General features: G+C 44.6%; 1 protein-coding gene across 1 annotated transcript in view; it reads left to right on the top strand.

Moving 5' to 3' along the window:
* Nucleotides 1-18,557: 18,557 nt before the first annotated feature.
* The window catches only part of MEIS2 (Meis homeobox 2), a gene marked incomplete in the record, with an annotated part of 295,705 nt that continues 294,262 nt past the window's right edge, over nt 18,558-20,000 (top strand). The window contains 2 exon segments of the mRNA XM_078779325.1: nt 18,558-19,379; nt 19,831-20,000. The exon segment at nt 19,831-20,000 is cut by the window's right edge and continues 57 nt beyond it. Coding sequence (XP_078635451.1) covers nt 19,368-19,379; nt 19,831-20,000 — 182 coding nt within the window.

Here is a 20,000-nt window from a genome sequence, read left to right on the forward strand (position 1 = left end):
TATAACCATGGCCGCCACTCGCTCATTGGTTTAATAGGAAAACATATGTACCCGGCTCCTCTCATCCACGGACATTTGTCATATTCCTATATTTCCGTGAGTCCAATTTGCATTCAGGAACAGAACAATTATGGTTAATCATTCTGAAATTGCCACGCTTTCATTTAAATACTGAAAATTATGTTTAAAGGACGATTTCACTTACAGACCTCACGTTAGCAACGGCAGGTTAAAAGTGACGAGCAGAATCGGGTCACTGAAAACGCACGCACAGCACATGCGCAGAAGGCCTCGTTAGCATTCATACAATTATTCCGAAAGTCGCGTAGTTTTCACCCAGCTTGATTGAATACCAACACCGACCACGTTGAAAAATGCAGACCCATAAAAGTGATCACGCTGCCGAAGTGTATAATTAGGGAATCATTCCCACCTCATCTCCAGACTCTTGCATGTCGATAGTTGATGTTCAGGCATAATCTAGACACATCCGTGAAAAGAATATCCGGTACCAACAGTTCATTTGTGATGTTTTGTCATCCATTTCATGCATGTTGATGGTACTGTGGTACTGTGGGATGCAGATCAATGGTCTTCTGGACCACATACCATGAGCAGGAAGCCTGTTCCGAATTGTCCAGGTAAAAGTTCAATGGATAATTGCTGTTTGAATGCCATTTTAGACAGATATTGCTGTTGAAAAGCAGTTCCTCCTGGCAATCCGGACGAGTCATGAATCCTCAGGGGGGGTTGCAACAACCTTGGGTGATCTGAAGAACTAGTGGGTCTCTGCGAACTGTCCACTCTGACGGTACCTTGTCGCTGCCCTAGAAATTACACACCGATGAACATGTACTAGGAAGTCCCTGAGTCATTCCCCCTTGAATCATCCTGATGACATTAAACAACTAATTTGGTATTAAATTGTACCTGGCCATCTCAATACTGAATTGTATCACATCGGCCACAAACGTATACACGAATATTGAAATTTGTCTTGTGTAGACTTGTATGCAGATTCTGTAGGAGATGTGGCTTGCAGGTGAATTTCCTAGGATCTCTCAGTTCAGGTGAAGAAACCTGTAACCTTACATGTTGACAAGAAATTCCCTGATTGGGTTCCTTTCCTCAGCAACCATGGTTTGCATACCTATGACTTATAAATGTCTCAACTATTAATCCATAGCATATTTCATGGTTTATAAGTTGTTGCTTAATCGACAGCAGACAGTGAGGCTCCCTGTTACATAATTATTAATGGCTGAAAAGGTAAGGTCGCATTAACTGCTGCTGTGGACGAGCCAAAACATTTCTGAGAGGTTCTCAGCTTAATGGGTCGAAACATCTTTTTGTGGGGCTCAGCTGATGACCAGCCAACCAGCACTTGCTAGTTGCATATGTAAGCTTATGTAAGGTGCCTGGATGTGTAGGACATTTAACGTGTGTGTGTGTGTGTGTGTGTGTGTGTGTGTGTGTGTGTGTGTGTGTGTGTGTGTGTGTGTGTGTGTGTGTGTGTGTGTGTGTGTGTGTGGAAAAAAGTGAAAAAGAAATTCAGATATTTTATCAAAATAATTAAAAATGAAAAGCTGAAATGTCTTGAGTGCATAAGTATTCAACCCCTTTGCCTATGTCACTTCAAATTGAGCTCAGGTGCATCCAAAATCCTTTGATCATCCTTGAGATGTATCTACAACTTCATTGGAGTCCACCTGTGGCCAATTCTATTGATTGGACATGATTTAGAAAGAAACACACCTTTCTATATAAGGTCCCACAGATGACAGTGCATGAGCAGAAAATCTACAATTAAGTCCAAGGAACTGTCCGTAGAACTCCGAGATAGAATTGTGAGGAGGCATAAATCTGGGGAAGGGTATGAAACAATTTCTGGAGTGGTGAAAGTTCCGAAGGGAAGAGTGAGCTCCATCATTAGGAAATGCAAAGAATATGGAACTACCCAGACTCTTCCTAGAGCTGGCCATCTGACCAAACTGAGTAACCAGGCAAGAAGGACCTTGGTCAGGGGGTGACCAAGAACCCAATGACCACTCTGACAGCACTGCGGAATTCCTTGGCTGAAATGGGAGAACCTTCCAGAAGGACAAGTCTTCTGAGCATTTCACCAATCTAGGCTTAATGAGAGAGTGGCCAGACAGAAGCCACTCCTGAGAAAAAGTCACATGACAGCACACCTGGAGTTGGCAAAAAGGCCTGCTTTAGAGTTCAAAAGACCTTATACTGCAGCGAAGATTTACATTCCAACAGGACAATGACCCCAAGCATAGAGCCAAAGCAACACTGGAATGGCTCCAGAACAAGAGCGTGACAGTCCTTGAGTGACCCAGCCAAAGCCCAGACTTGAACTCCATTGAAAATCTGTGGAAAGACTTGAAGATTGCTGTTCACTGACACTCCCTATATAACTTGACAGAGCTTGAGCAAATCTGCAAGGAAGAATGGGAGAAACTCCCCAAATCCAGATATGCAAAGCTGATACAGACATATCCAAGAAAACTACAAGCTGTAATCCCTGCCACAGACGCTTCTACGAAGTATTGACTCAGGGGGTTGAATACTTATGTAAATTTAATATTTCTGAAGTTTAGGCCGAAAAAAATATATTGCTGGTCTCTGGTCAGACCAAAGTTCCAGAATTGATGCGGCGATGTGGTTTTTTTTTTTCTTTCTTTTTTTTGAAAAGCATGGATTGCACATACTAGGGCATTGCCCGTACTATATCTATATCTAAAATTATATCCCCCCCCCCCCCTCTATTTACATGAAATGGTTTGGTCCAAAGCGAACGGCTTGCGAGTACGGTGACAATCCCCCCCCTCTATTTACATGCAATGGTTTGGTCCAAAGCGAACGGCTTCCGGAGTTTGGTAAAGAAATCGCCATCGCGTGCACAAACGCGCAGGAAAGCGAATGAATCGCAAATTCGGTTTTATTAGTTTTAAAACATAGTTTAACGCCAACATAGTTTGCAAACGTGAAATAAATGAATACGCTCTCAAATGTGCCATCCGAGGCAGAGTGTGTCCTCCACGTTCGGCACACGCGATCGTTCGCTGCTCTCTGATTGGTTGAATCGTTTTTTGGACATAGCTCGGTAAGTAATTGTCCGATTAATATGAAACCTTGAAAAGGCACATCCTCGGGTCCCCAGCAATATACCTGGCAAGTTAAAAGTATATCGGACCCGTGGTTGTCGAGAAACAGCGGTCACAGACAAACAAACAGACGTACAAACGTACAGACGTACAGAGATTACTGGAATTATAGATAGATAAAGGTGTTGTTTTTTGTGTCCTCATGCCTTGCGGTCCTCCTCATCTGCCGTGGCACCGTCCAGAGAGAAATTAAAGACAGCCAATGGGACAGGTAGGCCTTTTTGTAAATAATGAACACAAGCTTAAGTTATTTTAAAATGTATTTATTCTGAAAATCATTAAGTTCTTCAAGCATATTATAGACTGCCATTTCGTTCTCGAGATCGCCTCGCCGTACCGTCAAACATTCCAATGTGCCTCGCCGTACCGTCAAACACTCCTCATCTGCCGTGGCACCGTCCAGAGAGAAATTAAAGACAGCCAATGGGACAGGTAGGCCTTTTTGTAAATAATGAACACAAGCTTAAGTTATTTTAAAATGTATTTATTCTGAAAATCATTAAGTTCTTCAAGCATATTATAGACTGCCATTTCGTTCTCGAGATCGCCTCGCCGTACCGTCAAACATTCCAATGCGCCTCGCCGTACCGTCAAACACTCCTCATCTGCCGTGGCACCGTCCAGAGAGAAATTAAAGACAGCCAATGGGACAGGTAGGCCTTTTTGTAAATAATGAACACAAGCTTAAGTTATTTTAAAATGTATTTATTCTGAAAATCATTAAGTTCTTCAAGCATATTATAGACTGCCATTTCGTTCTCGAGATCGCCTCGCCGTACCGTCAAACATTCCAATGCGTTGATCGCATCAACACTGCGCATGCACAAGTGGTCTAACAGGCCGATGGTCTCCCACAATATCTTCTCCCAGTCTACCAGATTATCACAGACACTTACAACTTCATGACAAACGAGAGAGGATCCAGGCCTAACTAACGAGACCACCCGCAGCTCTCTTGGCCTTCTGGTTGCTTCACACGAACCCGACAAAGAACGTCTTCGTTTCAATAAATGACAATATCCAGCCGATTGGATTCATGACGGCACGGCACACAACACTACTCATATCTTTGGAACGGCTGGTTGGATTTGGAAAAACTAAACGTAGTTTTGTAGGGGAGAACCGTGCGCGAACGTCGATACCACAGGCGACCCTCTCAGACCCGTATTTCCCGAGATAGCACGCCGGCCCTGCAACAACAGGCGCGCGCTGTTGAAGGTACCGCTGGAAATTTGAAAAAAAAAAAAAAAATGTTGACGCGCTGGGTCAAAAAACCGGAAATATATATTTTTCGGCCTTATTTTAAATTATTTTTGGAAAGTTTCGTGAAAAACGATTCCACTTTGACATTATTGGGTATTATGTGTAGATCAGAGACAAAAAAAATCTCAATTTAATCCATTTTAAATTCAGGGCGTAACAACAAAATGTGAAAAAAGTCAAGGGGTGTGAATACCTTCTGAAGTCACTGTATTTATAACCCCCCCCCCCCCCAAAAAAACAATTATCATACATGAATAAAAATAAACCTCTTCCAGAAACTGTCAAACTTTGTGGTACCTCTTCCTCTTCCTCCTTTTTGAAGAAAAGCTTCAAGTTGCCATTTTTAGTTCCATACCAGTTTCACCGCAGGGGACTATAGATTTGCTCTCCATTGGTTCACCTGTCCATCTCTCTGTCTGTCTGTCTGCCTGTTTGTCCCTCTGTCCATTTGTCCGTTCGTCTGTTTGTCTGCCCATCTGTCCCACCTGTGATTTTTCAGACTTTTTCCATACTCTTTAACATATTGAACCCAAACTTGGTGCATGGCTTTATTATGATAAGTTACAGAAAAGTTCGAATTTCAGGACGTTTTGCCAATGTTTCATAGAGTTATGCCCTTACATAAAATATCACATTGGTAGGGGACATGTAGTGCAAAACAATTCTCACTTGTTATAGATGGTAAGCACCGTAGTCGGAGGCAAACGCCGGCAACATCAATGGCACGTTCACCAGCATCCATTGGACGAATAACAGCGAATTTCACGTCTAAGGTAACACTTTCACAATGGCGCTTTGGCAATTTGCAGTACAGTGCATTTATTTATGTGAAAAGCAAAGTACAGTAGTTCTTTTGGCGATTTTGTGATCTCCCGATTTGGTATTTTACTGATGTATTCTGGCATCTTTATCAGTCTAGTAAGTTTTTGAAAATCCTTGAGAATAAAAGTTATGACTTTTAAAGTGACATAAGTGCGGGTTGAGGCGACGGAAGTCCGGGAATGGTATTAATAATGTGATTATGTATTTGCGAAACAACATAGAAATTGGAGACATACATTAGTCAGGTTCACTATGTTTTTTCGTTCAAAATCATGGTACATTAGCAAACCTATACATTTTTGGAAACGTTATTACATGGAAAATCTGAAAATCAATGTTTACATTTGCCAATTCCGACCAATTCGATTCGACCAATTCGACCAATCGACCAATTCCATTCGACCAATTCGACCATTCGACCAATCGCTTCGATCGACCATTCGACCAATTCGATCGATTCGATTCGATTCATCGAATTCGATTCGATCGACCATTCGACCAATTCGATTTGCCAATCAATTTGACCGACCTTTGCTTGTGTGGAACGGACTGTGAAAACGATGCGGACTATATTGTCGGATACGACACCCAGGACGGTGATGACGAACTCTAAATGGCATATTCTGTAATCGAGTATGTTTGATGCCATTGACTGCCTGTGTATATTTTGTCATTGACTGCCTGTGTAGATGTGAAGTTATACTGACTGCATGTGTATGTATGATTTTGCTGACTGCCTGTGTATGTTTGGTGATATGAATTATTGTGACACATTTTGATGTTATTAACTGCCTGTACAAAATGATAACATGTATTTGATTATGCAACTTATCGCGAATATAAAGACAGTATTTTGCAATTCAAAACCTTTGATTCGTGTCTTACCATTCTCCATAGCACTAATTTGATACTTTCATTGGATTCCTTGTCCCTGAAAATATAGGTTTAGTATATTTTTAAAAGTTTTTATGGTAATTAGAGGCAGAAATAGAACAAAATATGTATTTTACAGTGGCCATTTTGAAAATCCAAAATGGCCGCCATACAGGTGTCTCTCCAAATGTAAACATTGATTTTTAGTTTCCTTATGCTATAACCTTTCCAAAAATGTATAGGTTTGCTAATCTACCATGATTTTGAACGAAATATAATTTATTGACATAGTGAACCTGACTACATTGGGGTATTACTGTACTTAGACTTCATTAAAAAATCAAGGGAGATTGTTCTTGTCTATTCTTCTTCTTCTTCTCCTCTTCCCTTTATATGGGGTGAGGCCAAATGGTACCAAGCTCCTGCCCTGTCGTGACTACGATACTCCCCCACTCCCCTCTGTCCTCATTCAACTTTCTCCACCCACCAACTACCCCCACCTTCCTGATATCCCTCATCGCACAATCCTCTCATCTCAACCGTGGTCAACCTCTTTTCCTCCTACTTTGTTCCCTCAAACTATCCAATCTTTTTGCCATTCTCTCTTCCCCCATCCGCAGCAAGTGTCTAGCCCATCTCAGCCGGCATTTCACCAATCTTCCTGTCAAGCTCAGCTGCACATCAATCTCCTCCCTCAGTTCACCCATCCTTCTTCTATCCACCCTCTTCACTCCCACAATCCTCCTGACCCAGTTGTTCTCACAAACCTGCAGCCTCTGTTGTTGGCTCTCTGTCAGTGCCACCATCTCCAGACCATAAAGGTAGGCTGGCATGTCAGAACACGACATCAAAACATTCCCTTTCAATCTCCTTGAAACCCCTGTCTGCCATTGCCCCCTCCACCCTCCACGCATTCACACCCATCTAAATCCTCCTCCTCACCTCTGCCTCTGACTAACCATCCCCAGTCATTGTTCCACCGAGATACTCAAACCTATTTCCTTGTCTGATTTCCTTTCCCGATAACCTGATATTCATTTATTTTCTCTGCTGCCCGACCCACATCACCTCCATAATCTCCATGCTCATTTTCAGTCATGTTTCTCAAATGCCTCCTTCCTTTATCAAAAGGTGGAGTTTGTATGAGGGCCAAATGCCTCCTCTTGGAGATTGCATGAGCCTGGAGGGCCACTCTGCGGAGGGCGTGGATTACTCCACCCACCCCCGGAATGATCTGACTGCAGTGAATAGTTCCCCCAGCATGCTCTGTCTTTATTAGTCGATGCTCAGTCGACAGACACTGATCCACCAACAGCCACGAGATCATTAAGGGACATGACCGTGCTGTGATCCGATCTTTCCACAGGAACTAGCACTATGCCGGCGATCAGGCCAGGAAGAGTTCTCGTGCATATGGGGAGACGAAAGGGAAGAATACACGGAACAAGACAGAAAAATGCGTCTGAACAGAAGCACACTAGAGATGAGCATCTATCTATTACATACGCAACGCATATCTATTCACATGGAGTAGTGTACATTTAACTAAACAGATACTTAAGAAATAACTGGCACTATACTAAAGATTATTTAGGCCATAAGAATCATTTCCGCAACAATACAAAGGATCCAGAGTCTCCACTAGATTACACAGAGTGTAAGGAGTGGTTGCAGGCTCCCGTAAGACCTTAAACAAGGAAACGAGAAGGCTATTTGGCCTGTCATTTCTGTGTTGCACTCCCAAGTTATTTTTGCAACAGTTTTAAACAACGATCTTCTGATGTTTTGTGATAGTCTAAATAACCAGATGTTACGGATTCGGCACTTCTGTGGTTGTGGTTTTCATCCACGTGAAACATTTCTGGTTATGTATTATTATTATTACTGGGGTTTGAAGGAAACGGCGAGTATGGTTATGGTGGTTTAAGGGAAATGGTTATTGTGGTTAAAAGGTTAAAATTGCTCATGGAAAAAACGAGACAGGAAACAGGATCGAGCACCGGAAGACGACGATAGAGAAGAAGAAGAAGGCGTGAGGGAAGGAAAAAAGGCGTTGTCTTGAAGCTCCGTACCGAGTTTGGTCGAGCGAAGGTCGCGAGTGAACTTTGAGTCAGTGAAAGGAATTTCGTACGATTGGTGTTATCGCAGGAGTATTGAAAAACCTGCGTATTCAGATATAGGCATTGAGGTTCCGGAGAATCCTTGCCTAGAGGCTACGGCTCGAGTAAGAGCCATCCGCCATTTTGACCCTCGCGCGTCGTTCACTGAACAAGGTTTTTGCCGCGTCAGCTGGCCTCACCCTCCGGTGGTCTGCCGGGGATGGGTGTGCACTAAAGCGGCGTGTGAAGATTACACTGCGGTTCGCGGATTGAATGGTGAATGTACACGTCTGGATCGCGTCTTTGGGATTTCTCTTTCCACCGTCAGTTTGCTGTTGGTTTGGACCACGTGACGGTCCACGCCTTGCCTACACCTCCTTACTTGCCTCATCGCCTCATCGCCTCTTCGCCGGGATCCCCTCTGAGTTATAGAGACATTGAGGAGTGTTCTGTTCCGTTCACTTGGGGCGCAGTGAGTTTGAGTTAGATTACTTGAGAAGATGGTACCATCTTAAGATATTGATTGTATGGTTGATTGCTACCATTGTTGTATTGTTCTTCCTGTGTGCTTTTTAATATATTATTTGTTTGTTGATAACTATTGGTGTTTTTTCATTATTGAGTTTGACACGGAATAACATATTTTTTCTGCCGTGGCTCCTCTCGGGGTTCGGAGGTATACCGCTGAGACCAGGAGGTCGGGGAGGAACACATAACACCAGATCTTGACCAGGTGACCCAACTTGTGTACACATGTATATATGAGCGAGTTGTCTGTGTGAAGCCTTTCCGTTGATTTTTATACAATTTCATAGGCTGGGCTAATTGTCCCGGATATTGCTGTACCACATTATTGTAACACGCTATACAGACATCAGTCTATGATCGAGAAAATGACATAATTTGAATTGAATTTCATATTTTGAAAACCGTGGAACATGAATCTGAGCGTGAATCAGAACACAAATCTGCAGGTTAGCAGTATTTGGCTCTGGATTTGGTAAATTATACGGAATCTCGTGCATGCGCACAGAGGAGTCAGTGTGTGTCTGGTCGTCAAATAAAATTGAAAATCATCCCCAACAGGAAACTTACTCTTTTTAGAGACGTCATAAAAGACACAAACAACAGTCACGATGAACTAATGTAACATGTGAAATATTGTGGTGTAAAAGATTCTGCATAAACGGCGGTAAACTTCCGAATACTGTTTTTTCTACAACCTTTAAAATCTTTATTTTATTTAAATTTAGTTATCCACTTGAACACTGTAGAACACAAATCACCTTGTAACTTGCACTTCCACAAATCTCCAGTTTGTGTCCACATCGAATCTCCAGAATTCCACAAATACAAAATATTCCGCAATTTTACACCAACTCGACCAAACAAATTTGCCACTTGCACTCTCGGAATTGGGGAATATCGAGATTGAGCGAAAATTGTGTCTCATAGGAAATATAGATTGTGCTCGGAAACACAAAGCAACTATTTAAAAGACCCTTCCCATGCCCTTTTTCTCAAGACCGCATGGGCTAAGGTGTTTTATGAACTCTCTAGTTTTTGTGCGTAAGGATGAAGGGAGGTCTTCGACTGAGTGTGGTAAGTTAGAACCCCGACCGAGTCGTACCAAAGACTTTAGAAATGGTCCGTGCTGCTACCTTGCTTGAAGTTCAGCAAAAGGATAGACCATGGACAGACAGCTCTAGGTTGGTGATAAGAGCGCAGGCTTTGATGGGCCTAATGGCCTCCTTGTAAAGGAACTCGTATTATTGAAGCACACAGAATTTACCAACAGTTCAACGAGCAATATTGGCCACTCTGGCCAGCAGGGGGCCCTACATTGCAGTGGAGATTCCAAACCGCTCTGAAAGCAACTCCTTGGGGAGTTCCCTCGGTCGGGCTCTCCAGGCACCAGAGGTCTCCATACAATTGTTCCCCCATTTTATTCAAAGGGCTGTTTAGTGTGCTCTTGTCTGATTGTAATCGGAATATGACTTACTTGTTCGGTCCATGATGTCCATTACAGGTGCGACTCGTGCTCAATGGAATAGTTTTGGAAAATTGGATAGTTTTTTTTATAGTTTGTAATCTTTTGGAGAATGAGTTAAGCATAAAATCGGGTGGCATACGTCAGGAACACATTTAGTTCCATCATCTCTCCTCTTCCTCCTTCTTTTCCTCTTTACGCTATCATCCCATTAATTTGTGGTCAGCAGAAGCCTTCCCACTTTCCATAGTCTCATAATATTGGCCAAAGTGTTTCACGAACCAGTTGGCCAGGCCTGTCGTTCAACAAAAGTTAATTTGGGAAGGAATTTGTATTTTTTTTTTTTTCAGGATTCTGGTGATAACTCGACTACCCTTCGGGAAGGATTCTGGGATCGTGACCGTTCACGAGATAATGCTAGCAGATGGGACACCAGTGCTTAACGTCCACCCGAGGAAGGGCACACTTTTTATGGTCGAACACCCTGCCTGTGAAGCACCAATCAGTTTCTAGTCTGGCCTGGAATCGAACCCAGACTAGAAAGCTCAGAGGTGAAAGCACCAAGGAGGAAAATCTGTAAACTCGGGTTTAACCGGATATTCCATTTCACTTTCACACCACGTTCCATGCTGCGGTTTAAGGACGTTGTCAAACTTTGTGTTGATTAATATTTAAGGAGTTATTTTATGGAATTGTAATGATTATACATCTCTAGGACCCTGAAATTGTGTGTCTTCGAGCGTCCATTGTTATTATTACTTGTTTAATTGCTGCTGCTTATATGTAAAGCTTAAAGTGGATTTTGTGTTGGCAAACCGGATGTTTTTGATTTGTTCGTTACATCGTGCAGGGTGTTTTTTAAAATTATTTATTTTATAGAGGTCACCCGAAACAAGGCATGAAGCCACTCGAGATAATGTTTGCTCATAGAGTACGTCACAATGGATTTGCGTTTGTGGATGACGTCATGAGGGATTTAAAAAATCTATTATTTTACTCGTGGTTTACGTCATAGGTGATGTTTGCTCATCTATGACGCCACAAAGGAATATTTTGCTTGTGGAATCCGTCACATCCAGAGGACGCTCCACCACACCAGACAGCCGAGATCCTAAATGAGCAAAAAAAAGGACTGGAATGCACAGCAAGTTATTACTGTGCTGAATTTAAAGTAACAATTGGTACGCGTTTTATAGAACACGTGACTTCATTACAATGCTCGCAAATGCTGACAATGCTTCTTCTTCTGCTTCTTCTTCTTCTTCTTCACCCGATAGACATGCTTGACGTTTCCTTAGCTAGTGCTCATCATAAAACCACAATTAAAGCAGGATCATGATACTTTAACGCCATATATTTATTACAATAAATAATAGGACAAAAGGCAAATGCCACTTCCTTCAGGTGTAGTCGCTGTATTGCCGATGGAATAATGACGTAGCTTGATGTCCACATAGTGTCCATGATGTGCAAAATTATTTTTAATTCGCTTTTTGCACAACTTTCGCAAAGTATAAATTTCTTCCCTTTTCATTATGAATATAAAGCATCAAATGTATTCAGTAATTGGCTGTTGCTCACATGTTAATATAACAACATGATATAAGTTTAATTATTTTCCATAATCATCAGAATTATGCAAGTTGGGCATTTGGAAATTCCTTGGAAAGAGATTATACAATTAGCTCAGGAAAAGGCAACTTTTTTTATTTATTTTTAATATTAACATAGGCCTGACCGACATGTAATACGGGGAAAAAACGTTTCCTAATTAACTGTACATATTTGTATTTTGAAAAATAATTTTCTTTCTTCGACAAGTGTGAGTGTTCTAAGAACGTTATTTTTTAAACTGATGTATGTCGTTATAAACAATGTAGACAATAATTTAAAACTTGTCAGACAAATAATCTCTCCTCAGACATATAATTCAAAGAAGGCTTCACCACTTACACACGTACACACACACACACACACACACACACACATATATATATATACATATATATATATATATATATATATATATATATATATATATATATATATATATATATATATATATATATACATATATTGTTACGGTTCTCCGCCGCCCTTCTTACCCTTACCAAGGGGGGATTAATCCCGTTGTTCTTTCTGGGCTTGGCGGAACCGAGAGACTTGAAACGCCTCTTCCGGACAAACGCAAGGTAGGGTTTCGGGACCAAGTCTCGCTCGTACCTAAATCCCTGCGCCGCCACGGAAGCGGGGAAGCAAGCCTCGCACGAGCCACGTGTGATTTGGGTACACCGAGCGGATTGAGTACCACGTTGTCCATGCAGTTTTTAGTAGTGGAACCAGATTCGAGCGGTTTTATTCATGCCATGCTTAGTCAATGAGGAAATCACAGGAACAATCGAATGTAAAAGGAAGAACACAGGTTTAATGATTATTCCCACACGTATGTACAAGGATCGGTGGACGCAGAGACACAGAGCAGCACTTAACCAGTCTTATCCTTTACACCCAGACTCGGGCCCGTCACACTCACACAGGGGATTGCAGGCAGGGTGATGTTCCGGCCAAGCGCGTCGACGTGGTCATCCAGGAACGGCCCCGTCCGGTTCTTCACGGTCCCAGCACGTCCCGTTAAGATGGCAAGCAGGCGGTGGAAGGATCCTCGTAGCGCGTCTCCCGAACAAAAGGCAGCCGATGAGGTAAGAAGGAAAATACGTGTCTCTCAGCGCAGCTGGCGGTTACACAGCCGTTATCACTCGCGTAACTCGATGCACTGTACGCGGCTCGGCTTCAAGCTCAAACCGAGCGTTGCTTTATATTAGCGCGTATCCTGGTTCATGCACGTCTCTCGCCACTCGCGTATCTCTCAAAGTCCTCTTTGGCTCACCGCGCTCCTTCAACTTCTCACCTCTTCTGTAACTCACCGCACTGCTGGAACTCAACTCTCAACTGCTGGTGCTCAGTCCTTACTCAACGAGTCCCCTGATGCTCTCCACTCGCAAGTCCTTTGATGCTCTCCACTCGCAAGTCCTCCTCATCGTGAGTCCTCTTGGGGGCTTTGCGCAACCGCTTATATGGATACGCCCCGAAACTTCTCGAACCTTCCGACCACGCCCTGTGACGCAGTGCTGCCGCCACACCCTCTGAGCCCTGATTGGCGGCTTGCGCTTACCGTCAGCTCCTCTGCCGCCCTCATTCGGCCCCGCCCCGACCCTCCTTGGCCTGCCTCGTGTTAATTTGCGCCAAAATGAACCAAAGTCAGCACAAAGAGGCATGAGGCTAGGGAGGCGGGATAGTCAATGGAAGTAGAAATAGGACCTATTCTCCTTACACTACTCAACGCAGAACTAACATAGGAAAAGGACTAAGCTCACAAATACTCAGAAATAACTATACGATCGCGAGGCTACGTGTTGTTATGTGACTAACTATGAGGGGGAATTTTAACCTTTATTATGCTGACTGTACAAAACTCAAAACCGCAACAATATATATATATAGATATATAATTGAGAAAATTACACACCTAGACCAGGAAGCAAACCCAGGTCCTCTGGTGAACCGTACCACTGTACTGTTCTGGTACTGTTCACCAGAGGACCTGGGTTCGATTCCTGGTAGGGGCGTGCAATTTTCCCACATATGTCAATTCATTCTTTATAATCAGTCATATATATATATATATATATACATACATACATACATATCATCTGTCGTGCATGGAAGGATAGCTTCACAATGGTATTTTATCAAAGCAAATGCAACCAGAATGAAAACCAAACTGATTACAATATTCTTCATTTTTAACCAAGTGGGCGAGTTTGTTTAACCCGCAGTTGCCATCACCGATGTTATTCCCCCCCAATCCCCTTCCCTGCCCCCCCCCCCCCACCGCCCCACATTCCTCAGGTGATGCATTCTGTGAATGCGGATTTTGCACGACTCTCTTATCACTCTCCACCTGTGTTCATACTTCTTCTTCTTCAATTCCTTTATCACAGCTAACATACATTCCTCAAATGTATTTCACACGTTCATTTTTTTCAATGAGCTTTCCAATCCCCAGGTGCTCTCGCATATCCAGGCCATAGATCGCCAGTAGGTTTAATCGATTCTATTTGGGTGCGTTTTTAGAAAATATAAACTTTACTCGACTATATTCACACAGTTTCTTGCGTCTTGCTGAGTGACTCACATAATTTGCTTACCACTTCATCTTCAATTTGTCATACCATGGTTGAGATGTGTAGGCTACGTGTAGTTTTGCATCCGGCCTGCTCGTGCACGGTGTGCGCAAGTCCCAGCAGGTCTCACGTGTGCGAGGAGGTACACCGGAGCACTCTACGCCGTTCTCATCGCCTCGCGCGGAAGGTTCGGGCACCGTAACCCACGGCTGACCCCGCTCTGTCACGGCGGGGTGTAATCCCATACCCCGCTTGGTCCCCAACCCCCCATGGCTAACCGGGCCCGCCCCAGATCCGTCGTGAACCGGTGACCCCCCCACCCCACCCCCCAACCCTACCTCCACTCCCCTCCCACCTTCTTGAATGGATAGCAATCCTACATTCACCCCACCTTCCCCGCCGACCCTTTAGTCTTCTTTTCCCACCCGTCCTGCGCCGTGTTCACGAGCCCATTCGCCCCTAGCACGGGCTTAGCCACGCAAAGCAGCATATTTTGAACGTTCCTTAATACCTTTACAATTCCCTGAGCCCAGAAACACCATCGTGACCCTGCCGTGTGTGTGTAATTGCATAAAATATCTCCAAACAGTTTCTGCACCTGCATCCTTTTCTGCAAAGCGAAACACGTTATATATATATATATAGATATATATAATGTATTCTGCATGTAGAAGGAAAAAGCAAATGCAGACAACGAGCCCATGGCAGGACATTGTCGGAGGAAGGATGGGGGTTCATTCCGACGACCACGCTCTACTATGACCTCAGGGGAGGGGGTTAGGGGAATATGGTTCCATAGGTTCAATTCACAGCACTCTCACTCAAAAGGGCGATAAAAGTTCGTTGTCGTCCAAAACTCAAAACCTAAACAGGTGTCGTTATTGATCGAATCGGTGAAAAGTCTTGTGAATGGATACACAACATAACAGGCGAAGAATTTGATGTACAAAAGGTTGATTGTTATGATGCGCAAGGAATGCGTTTTTTTATTTTAAATAAAAATTAAATAAATAAAATAAATAAATAAATAAATATTAAATAAAAAAAACTATTTATTATTTATTATTAGCAAATTACAACCAGGACAGTCATACAATATATATATATATATAATATGCACATACAGGGTATGTATTGAAAAAGACATTTGAAGAACATCACGTATTTGATTAACTCAGTATTACAAATATCAATATTAGAAATCATGTCCTGGGTTTTAGAAGTCTATATATTTGTGTAGCTTTGATATATATATATATATATTGTTATGGCAAGACGAGGTTGCAAATATAACATATGTACTTATTCCCAATTAAGTTGCTTAGCTTTATTCAGACAGATGTAGAGTATAAAATGTAATGACACCATTCGTGTATACACAACGATGAACATCAAATAATTAATCATCGATGATAACATATTCACGGTTGTGTTGGACACAATTGTTGCCGATATTTACGTAAACACAGAAATCATGTTGTGGGATATTTGTGAGACAACTTTTCCATCCTTTGTTTTAGAAATTAAAAAAATGTGACCCCTGTTTAAATGCGATCTGGACATTCAATCGAACATGCAATGGGAGAATTGGGAATCCGGCAGGGAATTATGTGGAGAGAGATCTCTGCCAGTTTCGTGTCCCGGTCAAGGTGGGTATATTACACTGTTTTGACGACAACAAACTTGTAATGTGCGAGGTTGTAAAAAAACGGGGGGGGGGGGGGGTGCTTAACTTAATTCTTTGTGTATATATGATATTTGTTATTTATATATATGTTTGTTTTTTATATATATATGTTTGGCATGTATACATTGTGCAGTTGCGTGTACTAAAGATAATTTGTTCATGAGTATTCACACATATATATATATATATTGTGGGCGAACGTTGCCTTTCACAGTCATTCTTCTGTATGAGCTTTTCAATGAGATATAGTTGGGTTTGGCAAGCAGGCATCAATGGAGATGAAATTGTGGTCTGGCGCAGGTAAGACAGTGGTTCAGTGCAGGTTAGACAGAGGTGTGGCAGGGTTAGACGGATGTCTGACAGGTTAGAGAGAGGTCCGGCGCGCACAACGGTAGGGGGTCCGGAGCACGCAACAGCCGATCTCTGTTCTCTTACTTTTGCCGGACAGCAACGGAGGGAGAGATGATGGAGAAGGAGAGAAAGATAGATGAGGTAACGAGGGCTTGTACACAATGTCCGAGTACCATCCTTTAAATATGCGTAATGTTAATGGTGCGTGGCATTGTGCCTTGTGTTTTAATATTGAAGGTCCCGATTGTTTGCTGATTCTCATTTCTCACATTTGCAAATTAATGTGAACTATAACAATTGTATAAAATGCGCACTCATTATATTTGATGCTCGACATAAGAGCATAAAAATATTTGGTTCTCATGTTGACCACAGGGTCCCGGGACAAGACCATCGCTTTTCACTCTGAGCGGCTGTTTCCACCTGAACCACCCCCAATGTACTCGTTTCCCACGTTTCGTGCACTGCCCGAGTACATCTTGGGGCACACCAAGCAGCACGCCACGTACGCACACCGATCACACAACGCACGTGCCACCTTTGGTGATACAGGTGAAGGAAGTGCGAGCCCTCTCCCCACTACTCAAACAAATTGTTTACACCAACCAATAATATCGCATTTCATTGATTAACGACGAAGGAATATTTGGAGGTTTCACCGTCATATGTGCTGTACCTGTTCACACAGAATCAAGAGGTGTTTTACCCACGGGGAGGAGTTACATAGTGATGGACGACAAAGTTTTTCATGCCATGTTTTAATACGTGATCACGGTATGGCATAGTACATTATATGGCATGGCATGGTATGTGGCACGGCATGGTATGTGGCACGGCATGGTATGTGGCACGGCATGGTATGTGGCACGGCATGGTATATGTCACGGCATGGTATGTGTCACGGCATGGTATGTGGCACGGCATGGTATGTGGCACGGCATGGTATGTGGCACGGCATGGTATGTGGCAGGTATGTGGCACGGCATGGTATGTGGCACGGCATGGTATGTGGCACGGCATGGTATGTGGCACGGCATGGTATGTGGCAGGTATATGGCATGGCATGGTATGTGGCACGGCATGGTATGTGGCACGGCATGGTATGTGGCACGGCATGGTATGTGGCACGGGATGGTATGTGGCACCGCATGGTATGTGGCACGGCATGGTATGTGGCACGGAATGGTATGTGTCACGGAATGGTATGTGTCACAGCATGGTATGTGGCACGGCATGGTATGTGGCACGACATGGTATGTGGCACGGCATGGTATGTGGCACGGCATGGTATGTGGCACGGCATGGTATGTGGCACGGAATGGTATGTGGCAGGTATATGGCACGGCATGGTATGTGGCATGGCATGGTATGTGGCACAGCATGGTATGTGGCACGGCATGGTATGTGGCAGGTATATGGCATGGCAGGTATGTGGCATGGCATGGTATGTGGCACGACATGGTATGTCGCAGGTATATGGCATGGCCTGGTATGTGTCATGGTATGGTATATGGCACGGTATGGTATGTGGAACGGCATGGTATGTGGCACGGCATGGTATGTGGCACGGCATGGTATGTGGCACGGCATGGTATATGGCACGGCATGGTATGTGGCACGGCATGGTATGTGGCACGGCATGGTATGTCGCAGGTATATGGCATGGCATGGTATGTGTCACGGTATGGTATATGGCAGGGTATGGTATGTGGAACGGCATGGTATGTGGCACGGCATGGTATGTGGCACGGCATGGAATGTGGCACGGCATGGTATGTGGCAGGTATATGGCATGGCAGGTATGTGGCACGGCATGGTATGTGGCACGGCATGGTATGTCGCAGGTATATGGCATGGCATGGTATGTGTCATGGTATGGTATATGGCACGGTATGGTATGTGGAACGGCATGGTATGTGGCACGGCATGGTATGTGGTACGGCATGGTATGTGGCACGGCATGGTATATGGCACGGCATGGTATGTGGAACGGCATGGTATGTGGCACGGCATGGTATATGGCACGGCATGACACGACGCGGTATTATTTTGCGCGCGCGATTCACCGTGCTCCCACGTGTGTTCATCTCGCGCTCAATCATGCACCCCCACCGTGTGGCCCCTCCCATTGGTTTGGCCACCCCCAGGCTCTCTGTATTCCCTCCTCTCCTCACCCCTCACACAACCCCCCGATGTGCCTCACGGCCCGGAGCTTCACGTAAAACCTACCATCCAGAAGCGGCAGTCGCCAATCGCGGTCGGAAAGCCTTCCCACGGCAAAGCCGCCTGTAGATCAGGAGTTGAGCTCACGGTGGAGTCAGCCAGTGGGCGAGAAGGCCCCTCTTTGGTTTAGCTCGTCCCTTCCTCCCTCTACCTCCTCACCCATTAACTCCACCACCCCCACCTCGTCCCCCCAACCTCGCGCTCCCAGCACTCGACACGCTTCGTCCCCCTCTTTCACTTCACCCACTCTCTGCACCCGAACTCCCCTTTCCACTCCAACCCGAAGCAACCCTCCTCCTCTACCCCGCTCCCACCCCGTGTCATTCTACGTAGTTCTCGGGCCGCGCGGAACCAGTGCAGTCGCGCGCCTCGGCCCGGCCATCGCTCACGGCGCGCGCTCATCACCCCGGATCCTGGGCGCGGAGCCGCCATGGGGACGGCGAGCGGAGCGACCTTCGCCTGACTATACGGGCACCCCTTTGAGGTGGTTTCCTCAGGAGAGTCACGTCGGCTCAGGGACGTCTTTAAGGAACCTGGTCCAAGGCAAAATTCCCAGGCCTCGAGTGGTTCCAGTGATCTGCGACGATAACACGCTGTCCCTGGTTTCTGGGTCTCTTAGTCTTCTTCCTCATTTATTTCCTCCACCGCTTCCTCCTCATCATCTCCGCTGTTCCCACAGTTTGGGTGCTGGACGCAGGTCGCATGGCTCAGCGGGTAAGCACCGTAACTCTCCGCAACTATCCGCGTATACCGCTTCGTTTACAGGACACAGATCCCCCCCTTCCCTCCCCTCCACATTTACTCCCTCCTTCCCCACCTTCTTCCCTCTCGTTCCCACTCTTCTTCCCTCCCCCCCTTTCCATCTCTACCATAGGACTACCTGACGTACGGTACACCCCTTTTTACTGATGGTGGTGATTGTTTACCCATTGCATTCTCCCCTTTCAATCGTGTCATAAAGTACTTTTTCCTATGCCTTGTGCTTTGTTTTCCATTTTTATTTCTCCAATGTAATCTGTCATTGTTGTTAGAACCCCAATCCCCCTCTCCCATTTTCTTCTATTGCTCCTCTTCACCATTATTATGCTTTCTTACTACTTTTCCCAGTGCCCCTCTCGATCCCCTCTCATATGTTATCGACCCTCTGTACTTCTGACACCCTCAGTACGACGAGTTGAGTCCATACGGGACTCTTGACGGCGTCGGTGTTCCCGGTCCTTTGTACGGAGACCCACACGGACCACGGCCAATACCATCGGTGCACCACCTTAACCATGGACCGCACGGGCACATGTCGGGCCACCAATATGGACCACACGCCGGTGTCTTACCCGG

This window comes from Myxine glutinosa, chromosome 5, assembly GCF_964187855.1.
Source record: "Myxine glutinosa chromosome 5, kmMyxGlut1.1, whole genome shotgun sequence".
Lineage (NCBI taxonomy): Eukaryota > Metazoa > Chordata > Myxini > Myxiniformes > Myxinidae > Myxine > Myxine glutinosa.